The 17,736-nt window shown below is 48.6% G+C and overlaps 1 protein-coding gene across 1 annotated transcript; it reads right to left on the bottom strand.

The window, feature by feature from the left end:
* Nucleotides 1-1,308: 1,308 nt before the first annotated feature.
* Nucleotides 1,309-15,643, bottom strand: AP2S1 (adaptor related protein complex 2 subunit sigma 1). Its single transcript, XM_049901483.1, has 5 exons — nucleotides 15,499-15,643; nucleotides 11,358-11,507; nucleotides 5,267-5,380; nucleotides 1,905-1,964; nucleotides 1,309-1,702 (listed from the first exon to the last, which is right to left on the bottom strand). Exons 1-5 carry the CDS (start codon nucleotides 15,499-15,501, stop codon nucleotides 1,601-1,603), a joined length of 429 nt encoding a protein of 142 aa, XP_049757440.1. The 5' UTR covers nucleotides 15,502-15,643; the 3' UTR covers nucleotides 1,309-1,600.
* Between the last annotated feature and the right edge of the window lie 2,093 nt (nucleotides 15,644-17,736).

Here is a 17,736-nt window from a genome sequence, read left to right as displayed (position 1 = left end):
ATTATTTTTTTTTTAATGATTATAGCTAGCACCCGCCCATCCTCCTGTGTCTCTAACAAGGCCCTGCACACGGCAGGCACTTGTCTGTTGAATGAATGAGTGTTTACTAGTACCAGGTGCTGTTCTAAACTTTCCCATAGATCAGCTCATTTAATCCTCAAACATACCCTGTGAGGTAAAAACTATTATCAATGTATTCTCCAGATGAAGAAACCGAGGCAAGAGAGGTGATCTACTCCAAGGTTGCATGGCTGCCACGTGGCAGCTACGTGCTGGGACACACCGACCTCCTGCAGCTGGGAGGCTGTAACATTAACAACGGCTGGCAGTACAGGCCTGGGTTGTTTTAAGCTTGCCAAGGCCCCAGTCACAGGTGCGGCCGGCAGCCCTTACACTCTGCTCTGAATGGGCAGGGTGGGGGCGCGGGGACAGGCTCCAGCACTCCAGAGGGCACTGGAAACAGCTGGGGGTGTCTTCTGCTGTCACGATGGCTCAGGGCCACTCCCAGCATTTGGTGGGTGGAAGCCACATGTGGAACAGTCCTCTACCATGAAGAATTGTCCCACCCCAAATGCCAACAGCACTGTTGCTGGGAAGCACGTAAGTATCTCACACAGAACCAGTGGCTGTTGAGCCTGGTAGTTACAAACCAGGATTCTGGAGCACCTGTCTGGGAGCACAACCCGGCTCAGCCACTTCCTAGCTGTGTGAGCTTGGGCAAGTCTTTCAACCTGCCTGGGCTCAGTGACGCACCTGTAGAAGGGAGATGACAGTCCCTCCTCCTGGTCTTGTTGTAAGGATTAAGTGAGCTAACACATGTCAATCACTGAGAACACTGCCTGGGAGATACCCATGCTATTAGGTGTGACGTATCAGTATTATCATTGAAGGCCCCTGGGTGGCGCAGACAATTAAGCTTTTGCTACTAACCTAAAGGTGGGTGGTGCTGACCTAGCCCATGGTACCATGGAAGAAAGGCCTGGCGATCTACTTTTGTAAAGATTACAGCCAAGAAAACCCTATGGAACAGTTCTACTCTGTAACACATGCGGTTGCCATGAGTCAGAATTGACTCAAAAGCAATGGGTTTGTTTTGGTATCAGTATTATTATTTTAGTAGCAAGTGGGTGGTGTCAAAATCTGTCACCCTCTTTCAGACCTGTGGTCCTTTGTGGAAAGCATCAGGTCTGATGTGTGTCTGTGTTCCCCATGCTGCTCAGTGAGGTGGGGCGTTTGATGACTGACTGACTGATGGCACAGCCCCCGAGTGTCTGTGGCTCCTGGGGTTGACAGGCAGAGGGCTCAGAGAAGGCGAGGCCAGGCGGGGGCCACGGGTTTATTGGGGGCTCCACACACACACTCACAGCATCACATGACAATGGCATGGTTACTCGATACACGCGAGGTGGCCACCACCCACAGCTGGGGCCCAAAGGGGAGTTGGGGGCAGCCCCCTCCCTTGTGTCCCAGACCCAGCTGGGTCCCTTCCTCCCTGGCGGCTGGGGCAGGGTGTGGCTGGGGGCAGGCCCCAGGCCCGGCAAGGGGAAACAAGGGGCGAGTCCGGGGAGGCTGGGGTCCAGGAGCGGCACGCCTGCCCTCTTCACTCCAACGACTGCAGCATCAGCAGCTGTTTCAGCACCTTTGTCTGACTGGTCTCTCTGATCTCGCCGGCCAGGAACATCTCATCCACAACTGTGTAAACCTGAGTGGAAGGAGGTCAAGAGGGGGACCCTGGTGTGAGGGAAGGGATCCCTGGGATGTTGGTCCAAACCTGGAACCTAGGGGCTCTGAGACCTGACAGTCAGGAAATCAACACCCATGGAGACACAGGGGAGGCTGAGGGGCTGTGGCTCACCCTCCTCCCCATCCCCTCCCCAATTCCTACACCTGCACCGAGAGCTTACCTTATAGAAGTTGAACACCAGGTCCAGCTCACAGACATTGTGGAAATACTCATTTAAGACCTGGGAGGAGAAGACAGAAATGGTAAGACTTGGGCAGGAAGAAAGAGAGATACAGACTGGATCAAAGGTCCTCAGAAAGAGATGACAGCAAGATCACCAAAATGAAAACCTGTGTGGGTCAAAGGACACAAACATGAAAGTGCAAAGGCAGCCCGCAGGATGGGAGAAAATACTTGCAAATCATGTACCTGATAAGGGTCTAGTATCCACAATATATAAAGAACTCCCACAACTCAACAACAAAAGACGAACAATCCATCTGAAAAGTGGGCAAAGGACTTGAATAGACATTTTTTCAAGGAAGAGAGACAAACGACCAATAAGCACATGCAAAGACCCTCTACATCATTAGTCACTGGGGAAACCCAGATTAAAGCCACAATGAGACGGCACTTCACACCCACTAGGATGACTATTATCAGCAAGCGTTGGTGAGGATGTAGGGAAACTGGAGCCCTCTTCCACTGCTGGCGGGAATGTAAAATGGTGCAGCCGCTGTGGAAAACGCTGGGCAGTTCCGCAAAAGGTTAAACATAGACAGGGAACGTGGCAGAAAAGAATTTCAAATTCTCATAGGTTTCAGAATTTCCAAACCTAGGCAGGATGGATGAAACCCTGAAACTATTGCTCTGAGGTAATCTCTAAACATTGAACCAAAGATATCCACTGGAGTCTTCTTAAAACCAAACAATAGTTTAGCTTAACTAGTAAATGTCTGTCTTGAGCATTGTGCTCTTTTAAGAGCTATGTGGCATCAAAGTGACAACAGCAACTTGAAAGATTAGGCAGTAAGCTTAGGGTACAGTGAATTTATGTTAATGGGGAGGAACAACCCAGCAAAGGAGGTGAGAATGGTTGCACAACTCAAAGAATGTAATCAATGTCACTGAATTGGACATGTAGAAATGGTTGAACTGGTGTCTATTTTGCTAGTTTTGTTTTCTCAAGAACAACATAAATAAGATTTTTAAAAAGTTAAAAAGATTAAACATATAGTAAACGAGAATTACCATATGACCCAGCAGTTCCACTCCTAGGTATATGCCCAAAAGACATGAAGGCAGGGACTCAGATACTTACACTCCAGTGTTCACTGTGGCACTGTTCCCAATAGCCGAAAGGTAGAAAGAACCCAAGTGTCCATCAACAGATGAATGGATCAACAAAACGTGGTCCATCCATACCATGGAATATTACTCAGCCACAAAGAAGGCATGACGATACATGCCACCATGTGGATGAATCTTAAAAACATTATGCTAAGAGAAATTAGAAACCCTGGTGGCGTAGTGGTTAAGAGCTCAGTTGCTAACCAAAAGGTCAGCAGTTCGAATCCACTAGGCACTCCTTGGAAACCCTATGGGGCAGTCCAAACTGACTTGATGGCAACAGGTTTTCTTTACAGTTTTAAGAAAAATAAGTCAGACGTAGAAGGTCAGGCATCGTATCATTCCATTTATATGAAACATCTACAGTAGACAAACACACAGAGATAGAAAGCAGGTTTGTGGTTACCAGTACATGGCAGATGTGTGCCACAGCTTAATGGGGGTTTTATTTCGGGGTGATGAGAGCGTTTTGGAACTAGATAGAGGCAGAAGCTCCACGGCACTGTGAATGGACTAAATGCCATTGAATCGTTCACTTTAAAATGGTTAGTTTTATGCTATGTGAATTTCAACTCAATAAACAAACAGAGAAACCGAGGAAGACAGAAAAATGGTGAGAAAGAGACAAAGACACAAAGATCATCAAGAAGAGATGGCAATGCATGCTGTGAAGAACATAATCAGTGTCACTGAACAACTTGTGGAGAAATTGTTGAATGGGAACCTAAACTGCTGGGTAAACCTTCACCAAAAACACAATAAAATATTACTTAAAAAGGAAAAGAAGAGACGGGGGAAAAAAAAGACAGATTGAGAGTGGAGCAAGAAACCGAGAAATGGAAAGAAAGGTGATATAGATAAATATAGATATGTACACTAGATAAACAGAGACTAGATTGCAAAATATTGTGTCTTTGGCCAAAATCTGACAGGGATCTCATACAATATTTGTCCTTTTGTGACTGACTTTGGTGAAGGAAAAGACGGCACACAATATAGGAGAAGTCAGTACAACCTGACTGTAGCAAAGGCATTGAAGCTGCCTAGACACAACCAAACACCTTGAGGGACCAAGTTACTGGGCCTGAGGGCTGGGGACCCTGGTCTTGGGGGACATCTAGGTCAACTGGTATAACACAGCTCATAAAGAAAATGTTCTATATCCTATTCTGGTGAGTAGCATGCAGTATCTTAAAAGCTCGCGAGTGGCCATCTAAGATGTATCTACTGGTCCCATCCCACCTGGAGCAAAGGAGAACGAAGAAAACCAAAGACACAAAGAAAATACTAGTCCGAAGGACTCATGGACCACATGAACCACAGCCTCCACTAGCCTAAGCCCAGAAGAACTAGATGGTGCCCGGCTACCACTAACTGCTCTGACAGGGATCACAATAGAGGGTCCTGGACAAAACAGAAGAAAAATGTAAAACAAAATTCAAATTCACAAAAAAGGAAAAAAAAGATCAAATTTACTGGTCTGACAGAGACTGGATGAACCCCCAGGATTATGGCCCCCCGATACCCTACCAACTCAAACCAAAGTCCACCTTTCAGCCAAATATTAGACAGGCCTATCAAACAAACAATAACACACATGAGGAACGTGCTCCTTAGTTCAATCAAGTCTATGAGACCAAATGGGCAACCCCTGCCCAGAGGCAAAGACAAGAAGGCAGGAAAGGGCAGGAACACTGGACCAAATGGACACAGGGAAACCGGGCCGTAAAGGGAAAGGGGGAGAGTGCTGACACATTGCAGGGATGTCACAAAACAATTTGTGTATAAATTTTTGAGAGACTCATTTGCACAGTAAACTTTTACCTAAAGCACAATACAGTTTTAAAAAAAAAAATCTGACAGGGAGAAAGAGAAGCAAACATCATCAGATGATAACAGAAAAAGATGGCAAAGAAAACAGACTGAGGCGGGGGAGAAAGATGAACGGACAGGCGGGGAACAGACAAACGGGGAGAAGCTGGAAGGACAGAGACAGAAAGACAGAGACTGACACAGCAGCATAAGGACATCAGTCGCTGGAGCAGATACTCACACACAAAGAGAGACAGGGACAAAAAGAAACAGGAGGTGAGCGGAGAAAGACAGAGCCCCGCCCATCACAGAGAGGAGCGGAGAGGGGGCTCTGCGCGCACGCCCCACCCTCCCCAGCCCTGCCTGCCAGGCCCCGCACACCTCCACGAAGTTGTGGATGGCCTCCAGGTAGGCCAGGTTGTTGTCATTGACGTCCACACAGATGCAGAAGTAGAGGCCAGCGTAGCGCCGGTAGATGATCTTGAAGTTCCGGAACTGTGGGCCAGAGAAACTGTCAGCAACAGAGAATGCCCAGGACCCAATGGGCCAGACTGAGAGGTCCTACATTCCACACGTGGTCCCTGGGGCCCAGCTCTGTGCCTGACCAAGTGCTGGGGACACAGTGGAGACCAAGACAGCCCTGGCTCTACCTTCCCGGGATTCCCGGTCCAGTGGGAGAGACAGACTCATCTCTAGAGGACCACCCAGAGCTGGCAGGGCCAGAATGGGGGAGCCCAGAAGGAGTCAGGCAGGGCTTCCTGGAGGAGGGGGCATCTGAGTTGAGCCCCGCAGGATGAGCAGGAGTTGATGGGATGGAGTCTCCAGGCAGAGGGAACAGCTGATGCAACAGCCCAGGCAGCCTGGCATGTTCACCAGCATTGATGTGACCCTGTCATCTCTTCTGGGGCCCTCTGTTGCCTCCAGATAGAATTCATTCATTCAATCATCCCACAGATATTTCCTGTGCACCTACTGCATGCCAAGCCCTGTGCTGGGCAGTGCAGAGGTCACCACTGTACCCAAGAAAGCCCTGGGCCTTGCCCTCGCTAAGCTGTAATATCTATAAATATGACTATGCTCATACACACATAACTTGGGAATAAACACTCAGGCATCAGGGACATGGGCTCTAATTTTATGTGTGTGTAAGGTGATAAATAGATAAAGACACACAGACTAGATAAATATAGTTGCAATGCACAGTGTCTTTGGCCAAAATCAGAACATCTCTGCTCCAGGCCTGGGAGGAATCTGTGGGTGGTAGAAATAGCTTACACACTTCGCTGCTAACCAAAAAGTTGGAGGTTCACGTTGACCTGAACCTTTGGAAGAAAGGCCTGGCAATCTACTCCTGAAAAACCTGACATTGTAAACCCTACAGAGCACAGTTCTACTCGGCGACACACGCGGAGTCACCGTGAGTCAGAGTCCACTCCAGGGTAACTGGTACCGGTAGGCCTGGGCTATGTGTGTGTGTGGCGCCACCTGGTGGCAATTGTGAGAGACAATGTTGTTGTGTGCCCTCAAGAGGATTTTTTGACTCACGGGAACCCCCTGTGACAGAGCAGAACCACCCCACAGGGTTTTCTAGGCGGTGGCACACAACTACAACAATCTACAGAAGCAGATCACGAGGCCTTTCTCCTGCGGAGCCACTGGGTGGGTCTGAACCACCAGCCTTCGGTTAGCAGCCAAGCGCTTACCGCTGCACTACCCAGGCTCCTTAGAGCGAACACTGGATTTTTATTCTTTCTCAGCTCATTCTTTTAATTTCTATACTTGAAGTATGTTTTCTAAAATATTATTACAGTAGTGTCCACACAACCCACAGATAAATAAGCATATATCAAGTGCCTGCTGTACTTTTTTTTTAATTGATTCAGATACACAATCAAAGGTCCCTGGATGGTGCAAACGTTTGCACTCGGCTGGTAACCCAAAGGTTGGCAGTTCAAACCCACACGAAGGCACTGTGGAACAAAGGTTTGGCAATCTGCTTCCGTAAGGATTAAACCCGTTGCCATTGAGTCGATTGTGAGTCTCAGCAACCTGGTAGGACAGAGTAGAGCTGCCCCATAGTGTTTCCAAGGCTGTAATCTTTACAGGAGTAGACTGCCACATCTTTCTCTGTGGAGCAACTGGTGGGTTCGAACCACCAACCTTTTGGTTAGCATCCAAACACTCAACCACTGTGCCACCAGGGCTCCTCTGTAAAAGGTTACAGCCAAGAAAACCCTACGGGGCAGTTCTGCTCTGTAACATCCTGGGTCACCTAAGTCACAAATCAACAACAGATATGGGATCAAATGGTTTGAACACCATTCTCTGGGTGACAGGGTTTGCGGAGTGGCCCAGAGAGTTTCATCTGGAGTCACGTTAAGGACTGACCCTTGGAGCTAGCGTGACCTCTCCAGGGTCTGACACTGACTCACTTTCCTGGTGTCACCTCCCAGGACCTCCTACTCCGCTGGCTGTTGCTCCATTCTCACAGGCTCCTCAGCCTCCATTTTACGTTTCCAGGCTCTCAAGGGTCTGCCCAGACCCCCAGCTCTTCTACTATATACGCTCAGATAAGTCTCTTCCTCCCGACTGGGATAAGTGCTCCTGCTGGATACCCCAGCCCCCTCTGGGCTCTCCCGTTCCAGGCCTGCCCGCTCTCAGTTGTCACTGTCTGGGGACAGTTCTATCACCCCCACTGGACTATGAGACACATGAGGGGAGAGCCAGGGCTGTCTTGGTCACTGCTGTGTCCCCAGCATAGGGAGGCCCACAAGGAATGTGAATACATGAATGAATAAATGAATGAATGAGCATGTTAAATACCTGGGCCTAGACCCTGGAGGAACCTAAGGGCTGAAGGTCAGGCCCCACTCGACATTCTCATCTGACGGCCAACCTTCCTGGCTGTCTATTCCAGCCTCACTGAGCACCTCCCAGCTCCATCCTATGGGTTGCTCAAGCCCCAAGCCTGGACAGCATTCCTGGCTCCTCTTTCTCTCACACTCTACCTCCAGTCCTCCGACTCTATCTCAGACATGCTGGCCCTCTTGTGATTCCTAGAATGCCCTAGGTGTGTTCCTGCCTCAGGGCCTTTGGGCTTGTTCCCACATAGTTGGAGCCCTAGTGGTGCAGCAGTTAAGCACTTAGCTGCTAACTGAAAGGTTGGCAATTTGAACCCACCCAGCTGGCTCTTCAAGAGAAAGACCTGGCCATCTGCTTCCATAAAGATCACAGCCTAGAAAACCCAATGGGGCAGTTCTACTCTATCACACAGGGTTGCTCTGAGTCGAAATCAACTTGATGGCAACTAACAACAACAACTTACAAAACACTTCTTGCCACCTCTGCTGCTTCCACCCTGGTTCCGATTACCTGCAGCTCTCACCTGGGCCACTCCAGTCACCTCCTACTTTGGTGGTCCCCCTACTTTGGCTCTTGTCGCCTTCTAGAGGAATCCCTGAAGCTTAAGTCTGCTCATGTTCCTTTCTCTGCTGGAAACCCTCCCTCCCGTCTCACTCAGAGTAAAAGCCGATGTCCTCACCATGGCCCACAAGGTCCCATGATCTGCCTCTGTTACCTCTTCAACCTCATCTCCTCCTACCCTCCCCTCCAGTGCTGTTCTTGCTATTCCTAGAACACCTGAGGGGTGTCTCTGCCTCAGGGCTTTTGCACTGGTTGTCCATTTGGCTTGGAATGTTCGTCTCTCATATACCATCTCATTCTCTCAACATCTTCAGGCCTTGACTCAAATGTCACCTTTTCAGTGAGGCCCTCCCTGTCCAGATTGTTTAAATCTGTCACCCATCCCGGACACAACAGGTGGCTCCTGATAGAAAGGGAGAAAAATGTGGCACGGAACTGCAAATTCCTAAAGAATCTAGACTTAGTGGGCCTATTGAGGCTGGAGGAATTCCTGAGACTAAGGCCCTGAGTTACTTTTCAAATCTTGAACTGAAACTATCCCCTTTAAACTAAGCAACAGTTTAGCACAAAAAGTAAAGACTGTCACCATTGAGTACTGTGTTCTTTTTTAAAAAAGCCACCAGGGCTCCAACTAAATCCGGACAAGTTGAAAGGCTCTGGGGCCGGAACACACTTAGGGTGTTCCAGGAATAGCAAGAGGGCCAGCATGCCTGAGGTGGAGTCCGAGGCGTAGAGGTGGAGTGCGAGAGAAAGTGGAGCCTACGTGAGACCAAATGGACACAGCTATTTTAAAGCATAGATGAGAAGGGAGTTTAAGTCAATGGGAGTAAAACAACTGGGACAGAAATAATGAAATGTTGACACACGTGAGAAATGTAACCAATGTCACTGGCCAATATGTTTAGAAACGGCTAAACGGAAGCGAGTTTTGCTGTGCACATTTTCACCAACAATAAAATAAAAAATATTTTTTAAAACATGTGTCATCCACCCCCATTCCCCATCAGCCACTGGGTGAGTTCGAACTGCCAACCTCTGGGCTAGCAGCCGATCGCAAACCACTTGCACCACCCAGGCTCCTTGACAATGAGAGTCTTGTCTGTTGCATGCCGTTGAGTTGATGCTGAATCATAACGACCCTATAGGACACAGCAAGCTGCCCGTAGGGTTTCCAAGGCTGTAATCTTTATGGAAGCAGACTGCCAAATCTTTCTCCCCCGACGTGGCTGGTGGGTTTGAACTGATGATCTTTCAGTTAGCTGCCGAGCGCTTAACCAGTATACCACCAGGCCTCCTTCCACTCCCTGTATGAGCTTATTTTTCTCCCTGGCATTTCTCACCATCTGACACACTAAATGTGTTGCCGTCTGACTCCTATACCAACTAGGACATCACTTTCCCAGGACAGGGACTGTGTCTGTTAGGTTCACTGCTGTATCCCCAGCACCTGGAAAAGTGCCTGGCACATAGTAGGCCTTCAGTAAATACCTCCTGAATTCCATAGGACAATCAGTCTGATCTCTTCAACTGATTAATGCCATGAGAATAAAAGGTGGAGACTTCTAGATTAAGAGAGACCAAACAGACATAGCAACTGAAAGATACTTGACTGGACTGGTACAAATCAGCTTTAGAGATCCATTCGGGAAAATTTAAATATTGGTGCAGGGTAAGTATTTGGCTGCTATCCAAAAGGTCAGCAGTTCAAATCCACCAGCCACTCTTTGGAAACCATATAGGGGAGTTCTACTGGCACTAGTTTTTTTTGTTTTTTTTTTTACTCTGTCCCATAGGGTCACCATGAGTTGGAATCGACTCAGTGGCAATGGGTTTGATTTTGGTATTCAAAGAATACTGTGGAATTATGATAAATTTTATCAGGTCTGATCATGGTATTGTGGTAAGGCAGGACGTGGCTTCATTTTTCAAGACACATCCTGAACTAAAAGGACAAAAGTTTATTCTAAAGCAAAGATGAGACGATAAGGGGGCAGGGAAACTAGAGCACTGGAAACGGAACAACCAGAGCGCAATTAAAGAGACGGCTGACGCATGGTGAAAAACATAACTAACGTTGCCGAACAACCTGTTCAGAAATTTCAAAGGGGAACCTAATTCGCTGTGTAAACTTTCGCTGAAAACACAGTAAAATATTATTAAAAAAAAAAAAACTGCACCCTGAAATATCGAGGAGTGAAATATCAAGATGTTTGTAATTTAATTCAAAACACGGCAGCAACGGATAGTTTGCTGTATTATCCTCTCTACCTTTGAGTGTTTGAAAATTTCTATGGTAATATTTCAAAAGGCACCAAAAAAAAAAAAAAAAAAGGCTTCAGTGAACAACAAACAACAAAAATAGAATAAAAAGGCAAGAACATTAATACTGATTAAATCTGGGTAATATTAAAAAGAAAAATAACCCAAACCAGTCGCTGTGGAATTGATTCCAACTCTCAGCGACCCCTCGTATGTCAGAGTAGAACTGGGCTCCGTAGGATTTTTGGTGGCTGAGTTTTCAGAAGCGGATTGCCAGACCTTTCTTCCAAGGTGCCTCTGGGTGGATTTGAACCACCAGCCTTTTGGTTAGCAGCCAGCACTTAACTGTCTGTGCTACCCAAGGACTCCTGGGTAATATAAATGCTGGTTAAATGTGGGGAAGGAGGGGGAATCTGGGTGGCAAGTGTATGAATCTCCTATCTCCTTTTCTCTCCTGTACTCATCTGTATGCTTGAAAACTTTTACATTGAAAAGTAAAAAAACAAGAAAGCTTACAAGAAAAAGTATCCTGTGAATGAATACAGGAAGGAGGGAGGGTCAGAGGGTTCCTGCAGTTAGGGGTTGGCAGCAGGCAGGGAAGGAAAGCCTCCAGGGGAAGGAGGGGACTGTGGGATGGATGGGAACACAGGCGGGAGGGGCCTTCTCAGGTGGATCCCCAGGGGTGGGGCGATTCTAGCTGGGAGGAGAAACAAGGAAGAGGCCTGGGAGGGAATTTCGGGGTAAGAGGCTGAGCTTGCCTTGGAAGAGAAGGGGTGGCGGGGTCTCTCACCTCCACAAAGTTGGTGTGCTTAGCATCGCGGACGGTGACCACGGCGTGCACCTCCTCTATCAACTTCTGTTTCTCGTCGTCGTCAAACTGCATGTACCACTTGGCCAGGCGGGTCTTGCCCGCCCGGTTTTGGATAAGAATGAAGCGGATCTGTGGGCAGCGGGAGGACGAGGAAGTGAAAGAGGCAGGCGGGTGCAGGGAGGCTGGGAGGGAGGGAAGGAGGGGGAGCCAGGGCTGGGAGGTGCCCACCGCTCCACCCACCCCGCTCCACCCACCGTGCCGGGGCCCTAGGGCCCAAGCCTCCCAGAGCTCTCAGCGCTCCCCAGAGCCCAACCAAGCCGCCCCGGCCTCACACTCCCATCCCAGGCACCCTCAACACCCCAGTGGAGTAAATTCCCTCCGGTGAGACTCGGGTTCCCGCAGGGCCCTGAGTCCCAGGTGCCAGCCCCCCTTCTTTGCAGTGTGACCTCGGACAAGAGATCTGTCTCTCTCAGCCTTAGTTTCCTCACCTGCAAAACAAGCTTGCTAAGAAGACGTATCTTGTCGGGTTGTTTTGAAGGCTAAATAAGCTCATAAACTTAGTTCAGCATCTGGTACACAGCAGGCACTCAACAAACGCTTGTGTTTCTGACTTCTTTGGTTTGAGCTCCGGCTCTGCCTTTTTTTTTTTTTTTTTTTTTACTAATTTGTTTTATTGAGGTATAATTCACATACCCTAAAGTGTACACGAGTCAACGGTTTTTATATATATATTTACGCAGTTGTGCAAACATCACTACTACCTAATACCAGGACATTAGGAGCAAGGTGCTCATTTGGGGTGAGTACTCATCACCCCAAAAAGAAACCCCAGACCCCTTTGCAGTCACTCCCCATTCTCTCTCTCCCTCCAGCTCTTGGCAATCACTAATCTGCTTTCTGTCTCTATGGATCTGCCTACTCTGGACATTTCCTATCAATGGAATCCCATGTGGCCTTTTGTGTCCGGCTTCTTTCACTTGACGTTTTCTAGGTTCATCAGTGTTGTAACACATATCATACTGCATTTCTCTTTATTGTAGAATAATAGTCCATGGTATGGATATACTACATTATCTACCCGTTCATCAGTTGACGGGCATTTGGGTTGTTTCCCCCTCTTGACTATTGTGAAAAGTGCTGCTGTGAACATTCATGTACAAGTTTTCATTTCTCTTGGGTATATACAGAAACCCTGGTCGCATAGTGGTTAAGTACTACAGCTCCTAACCAAGAGGTCGGCAGTTCGAATCCACCAGGCGCTCCTTGGAAACTCAATGGGGCAGCTCTACTCTGTCCTATAGGGTAGTTATGAGTCGGAATTGACTCAACGGCAGTGGGTTTGGTTTGGTTTGGTTTTGGGTATATACCTAGGAGGGGAGAAAAGACCTGGTGATCTGCTGCAAACAGATTAGAACCTAGGAAACCCTATGGGGCAGTTCTACTCTGTCGTATAGGGTCACTTTAAGTTGGAATCAATGCGATGGCACGCAACAATAACAACATGGTGACTCTATATTTAACTTCTTCAGAAACTGACAAGCTGTTTTCCAAAGTGGCTGCTACTATTTAAGTAACTTAAGGAGCCCTGATGGTGCAATGGTTAAGCACTAGGCTGCTAACCGAAAGGTCAACAGTTCGAACCCACCAGACTCTCCACAGGAGAAAGATGTGGCAGTCTGCTTCCGTGAAGATTACAGCCTTGGAAACCCGAGGGGGCAGTTGTGTTCTGTGCTATAGGGTTGCTACGAGTCGGAATCGACTTGATGGCAATGGGTTTGGGCTTGGTTTTTAACTGCTCAGTGCCTCAGTTTATTCACCTGTAAATAGGAATAATAATAGTACTATCCATATAAGGGAGTAATGAGGAACAGACAATGTAGAAGTACTCTAACAAACGCCTGGCTGAATAAGCGTTCTGTGTCAGCTACGACAATCAGCATCAGATATGGCTAGGAAATTTATTATGGTTTTGAAAAGCCAGGTCAACCCTCATAGTGCTGCTGTGTAAATTTAATGAGTTAATGCCAGCTATGCTTAGCCTATGTCTAGTATATACTGCACACTCAATACAGTTAGCTATTATTATGACTCAGAGCAGTTTGACCAACTGGCTAAGAACCCAGACTTTGGAGCCAGAATAAATCCTGGCACTGCTCACTACTGGCTGTGTGTCCACAGGCAAGTCACTCAACCTCTCTGGGCCTCCGTGTCTTTCCCCTTGTGTATAATGGACAAAATGAGAGAATACCTCCCTCACAGGACTGCTGCTCAGGTTAATAAGCACAAGGGGTACAGTACAGTGACTAGCACAAACTGTGTGTTATACACTCATTGTATAATGTTTAAGTATTAGCTCTTTTTAGCATTGTAATTCTTCATTATTTGTCTTTGAGAAAACCATGCCCCAAGCTCACCCACTAGGAAGCCTGCCTTTGGGCCCAGTTCTGTCTGACACAGGCATACTTATACCCATTTTATAGATGAGGAAACTGAGGCTCAAGGAAAGGAAGTCTCACAGCCAAAAAACAGAGCTGGGAGTCAGACGGCTTTGCCCTAAACCCCCCTACCCTGACTTGTGGGAGCCTCCACCCTTTAACTGGAGTCCACTCTCTTTGCTAAGGCATATTTGCCACACTCTATCCCCCCCTCCCCCAACCAACCAAGCTGGACGGGAACAGGATATTACACTCTCCTTCCAAGAACCCCTTCTGCTGAGCCAGGGAAAACCACTTCCTGACAGGGCAGGGGTCCTGGGCAGGAAGGGAAGAGGCCTGGGGGGAGGGCACACAGGCAACCATAGCCTGGGGGGGCAGAGCTGGAGATATATAGGGCATATGGAAAGGGGAGCTAGAAAGAGGCCCACAGAGCTGAGGGGAAGGAGCTCAGCCACTTGCCCCCAAATTCCCTCATACACCTCTTCCGTGTCTTCTCTCCCACAATTAGAATCTTTCCACCTCTGGGGATTCACCCTGAGAAGTTTCCTCCCCCCTACTGCTCACCCCTCTGGATGCCCCATGTGGATACCCCCAACTTTCCCAATCTCCCAGACCTTCTCCTCTGGAGATACTCTCTTCGACCTCCACTCTCTCCATTTCAATCCCTTCCCTCAGGCCTCAATGGGCCATTTTTTTAAGACATTCCTTCTCTGACTGAAACGCCTCGTCCGGTGTTCCAAAGACCACATCTTGCCTCCTAGAACACTGCTGTTCTGACATCTTCCTCCATTCATTGCCTTTCTAGACTCCCTGCTCAAAGAACACTTTCTTCTGTTCCAAAGCCCACCATTCTGGGGGGAGGGGTGCTGCCCTCTCCCCAAATCCAATTACTAGCCCCTCCCCCACGAGCCCCCTCCCATCTCCTGCACCTCCTCTCACCTCCAAAGCCTCCTCCCTATCCCCAGAGACTACTCCTCTTGGGAAAACCAGCTCCAATGCTCGCCAGTTATTTCTGGTATCCACTCCCTACCTCCACCCCTCTCCCCCTTCGCAGCCCACATTCCTCGACTCGAAAGCCCCATTCATTCCCTACAGTTGCCTTATTCAGATCTCCAGCGCCCAGTCCCTTTCCCTTGAGATCATCTCCCTTTCCCCAGCAGTATCCCGTCCCTGTTTCAACACCTCCTCTCCGCCTGCGATGCCAGCTCCCTACCTCTGGAGACCCCTCCCATCAGGAAGGGCCCCCTCTCCCCAGTTCCAAAGTCTCTCATTCGCCTCCAACGCTCCCGCCTCACACTAAGAGAGTCCTCCTATTAGCGTGCCCCCTCCACACCTCCAATCCCCTCGCCTTATCCCTGAGACCCTGCCCTGCCAGTCTTTTCCTCCCTTGTTTCAAGAACCCCACCACCTCCAATGTCTCCCACCCGCACAGCCCTCTCCCCGTGACACTCCCCTCGCGTCTCCAATGTCCCTACGCCTCGGGACCCCCAGCCACCCCCGAGCGAAAAGTCACTGCCGTGTTCCCCCCTCCCTTCCCGGTCCTTGATCTTCCCCAACTCTGCGAGCCCGCGCTCGGCCCAGACCATCGCACCGCGGCAGGGGGGTTGTCATTTGCACAACAGGGCTTAGGTGTCTGCACGCGGACCCCCCTCCGCCCGTCCCAGGCGAGGGCGCGCCCCCGTTACCATGGCGACCCCTGTCCGGACCCCAGCGGCCCCGATCCAGTGGCGACTGGAGGGCTCTGGCTCTGGCTGCAGTTGGGGGGCTCAGGGCTAGAGCGGACTTCCGGCAAGGGGGCCCGCCTGCCTTCTCACGCACGGCCCGCTGGGAGTTGTAGTCCGGCGACTCGGTCAACACGTCCCAGCAGCAAGCCAGCGAAAAGGGCCAGGCCCTTTTCCCGGCATGCTGAGCGACAGTCCTCTTCGTACCACACGATTCAAACCCCAAGTGCATACTGGGAGTTGTGGATGAGCATCTCTCAGAGGACTACAATTCCCGAAGAGCTTGACAGCAAGATAAGTAAGGCTTGCATTCTGGGAAATGTAGTACGTGCCCCACCACAGCCTCCGAAGAGAGAAGGGCATGCTGGAAATAACTTTAAGTAAGAAACTACGTTAGGGAGCTAGAAATGTAACTTTTAGTGCTCACCCAGTGCTTTGGTTAAATTATGTTGACGGTTTCCCTGCGAGAGACGGACAGTGGTTTAAGAACAGGAATTTGGGAGTGGAACTGTGTGAAAATCCTGCCGTCGCAGTTCCTAGCTGACTTTCAGGCCAGGGAGTTCACCTCTTAAGTCTCAATTTCTTTATCTTTAAAAGAGGGCAGTCATTAAAAGAGGGCAGTCATCATAATAGTTACCCCTTGTAAATACTACCACCATCACTCATCCGTCAGTTTGCTGTATTGTCGTGGCTTGCTCGTTGCTATGATGCTGGAAGTTATGCCACTGATATTTCATATATCAGCAGGGTCACCCATGGTGGACAGGTTTCAACGGAGCTCCCAGGCTAAGAAAGACCAGGAAGAAAAGCCTGGCAATCTACTTCCAAAAATTAGCCAATGAAAACCCTACAGAACACAACAGAATGTTGTCCAATATAGTGCTGGAAAATGTACCCCCTAGGTTGGAAGGCACACAATAGCTACAACGATGGACTGAAAGATCATGAATACTGGTGCGGGGCCAGACAGCATTTTGTTCTGTTCTGCATGGGGTTGGCATAAGTCAGATTTGACTTGATGGCAACTAACAACAACTTCAACCAACCCCTTGGATGGGTGGTTTTAAAGCTGTTAAGCTTTAAAACTGTTAAGCACTGTGCCTGACACATACTAAACGCTCAAAAAATATTAGTTAACGTTATGAATATTCATTGTTAACGTATGTCATGTTATAACAGTCTTCTCATTCACTTCCTATCAAAGGGTACACTTGTCTTCTTTCAGTTACTCAAATACGCCAACTGCTTTCCCAGGGCCTTTCCACTTCCCTTCCCTGGAAGTCCTCCCCTCATCCTTTCTATGGCTGGCCTCTTCATTTAGCTTAAACTCCACCTCCACAGACCTACATACAGGTTCATGTTCCCAAAGGCCCCCCACCTCCTCCTTCTATAATTTTCTGTGTCAGCAGTTCGTTTGATTTCTTGATAGCCTTTATTACAACTCTTAATGATTTTATTTATCCATTGTGTGTGTGTGTGTTTTCTAGATCTACTAGGAGTTTGCTGGGGGCAGGGACCCTGTCTGTTAACTGTCTCTATCACCTAGAACACAGTGGTACATAGAAAGCACTCAATAAAGGGATTATAAGGGTTATTTTTGTTAGCTGTGGTTGTGTAGGTCCCCAAACCCATGGCGACCCTATGTGTTACAGAGTAAAATTGCACTCTGTAGGGTTTTCTTGGCTATAATCTTTACAGAAGTAGTTCACCAGGTGTCATGGATTGAATTGTGTCCCTCAAAAATATCTGTCAGCCAGGTGACACAACAGAGAACCCCTGAGGGAGCAGGAGAGCAGAGGGATGCAGACCCGAAATTCTCGTAAAAAGGCCAGACTTAATGGTCTGACTGAGATGAGAAGGACCCTGGTGGTCATGGCCCCCAGACCTTCTGTTGGCCCAAGACAGGAACCATTCCCAAAGCCAACTCTTCAGACAGGGATTAGACCATACAATGGGTTGGAGAGGGATGCTGGTGAGGAGTGAGCTTCTTGGATTGGGAGGACACTTAAGACTATGTTGGCATCTCCTCCCTGGAGGGGAGATGAGAGGGTAGAGGGGGTTAGTAGCTGGTGAAATGGATACGAAAAGAGAGAGTGGAGGGAAGGAGTGTGCTGTCTCATTAGGGGGAGAGCAATTAGGGGTGTACGCGTAGCAAGGTGTATATAAATTTTTATATGAGAGACTGACCTGATTTGTAAACTT

This window comes from Elephas maximus, chromosome 11 (assembly GCF_024166365.1).
Source record: "Elephas maximus indicus isolate mEleMax1 chromosome 11, mEleMax1 primary haplotype, whole genome shotgun sequence".
Classification (NCBI taxonomy): Eukaryota; Metazoa; Chordata; class Mammalia; order Proboscidea; family Elephantidae; genus Elephas; species Elephas maximus.
This window is presented reverse-complemented; position numbering and strand designations above follow the sequence as displayed.

What these genes read in the sequence shown, in the direction of transcription:
- AP2S1 (XM_049901483.1), bottom strand. An exon ending in CCATCCACAACTTCGTGGAG is followed by an intron (nt 1,965 to 5,266) that starts GTGTGCGGGGCC and finishes TTCTCCTCCCAG; the next exon opens with GTCTTAAATGAGTATTTCCA. An exon ending in TGGTGTTCAACTTCTATAAG is followed by an intron (nt 1,703 to 1,904) that starts GTAAGCTCTCGG and finishes CCTTCCACTCAG; the next exon opens with GTTTACACAGTTGTGGATGA.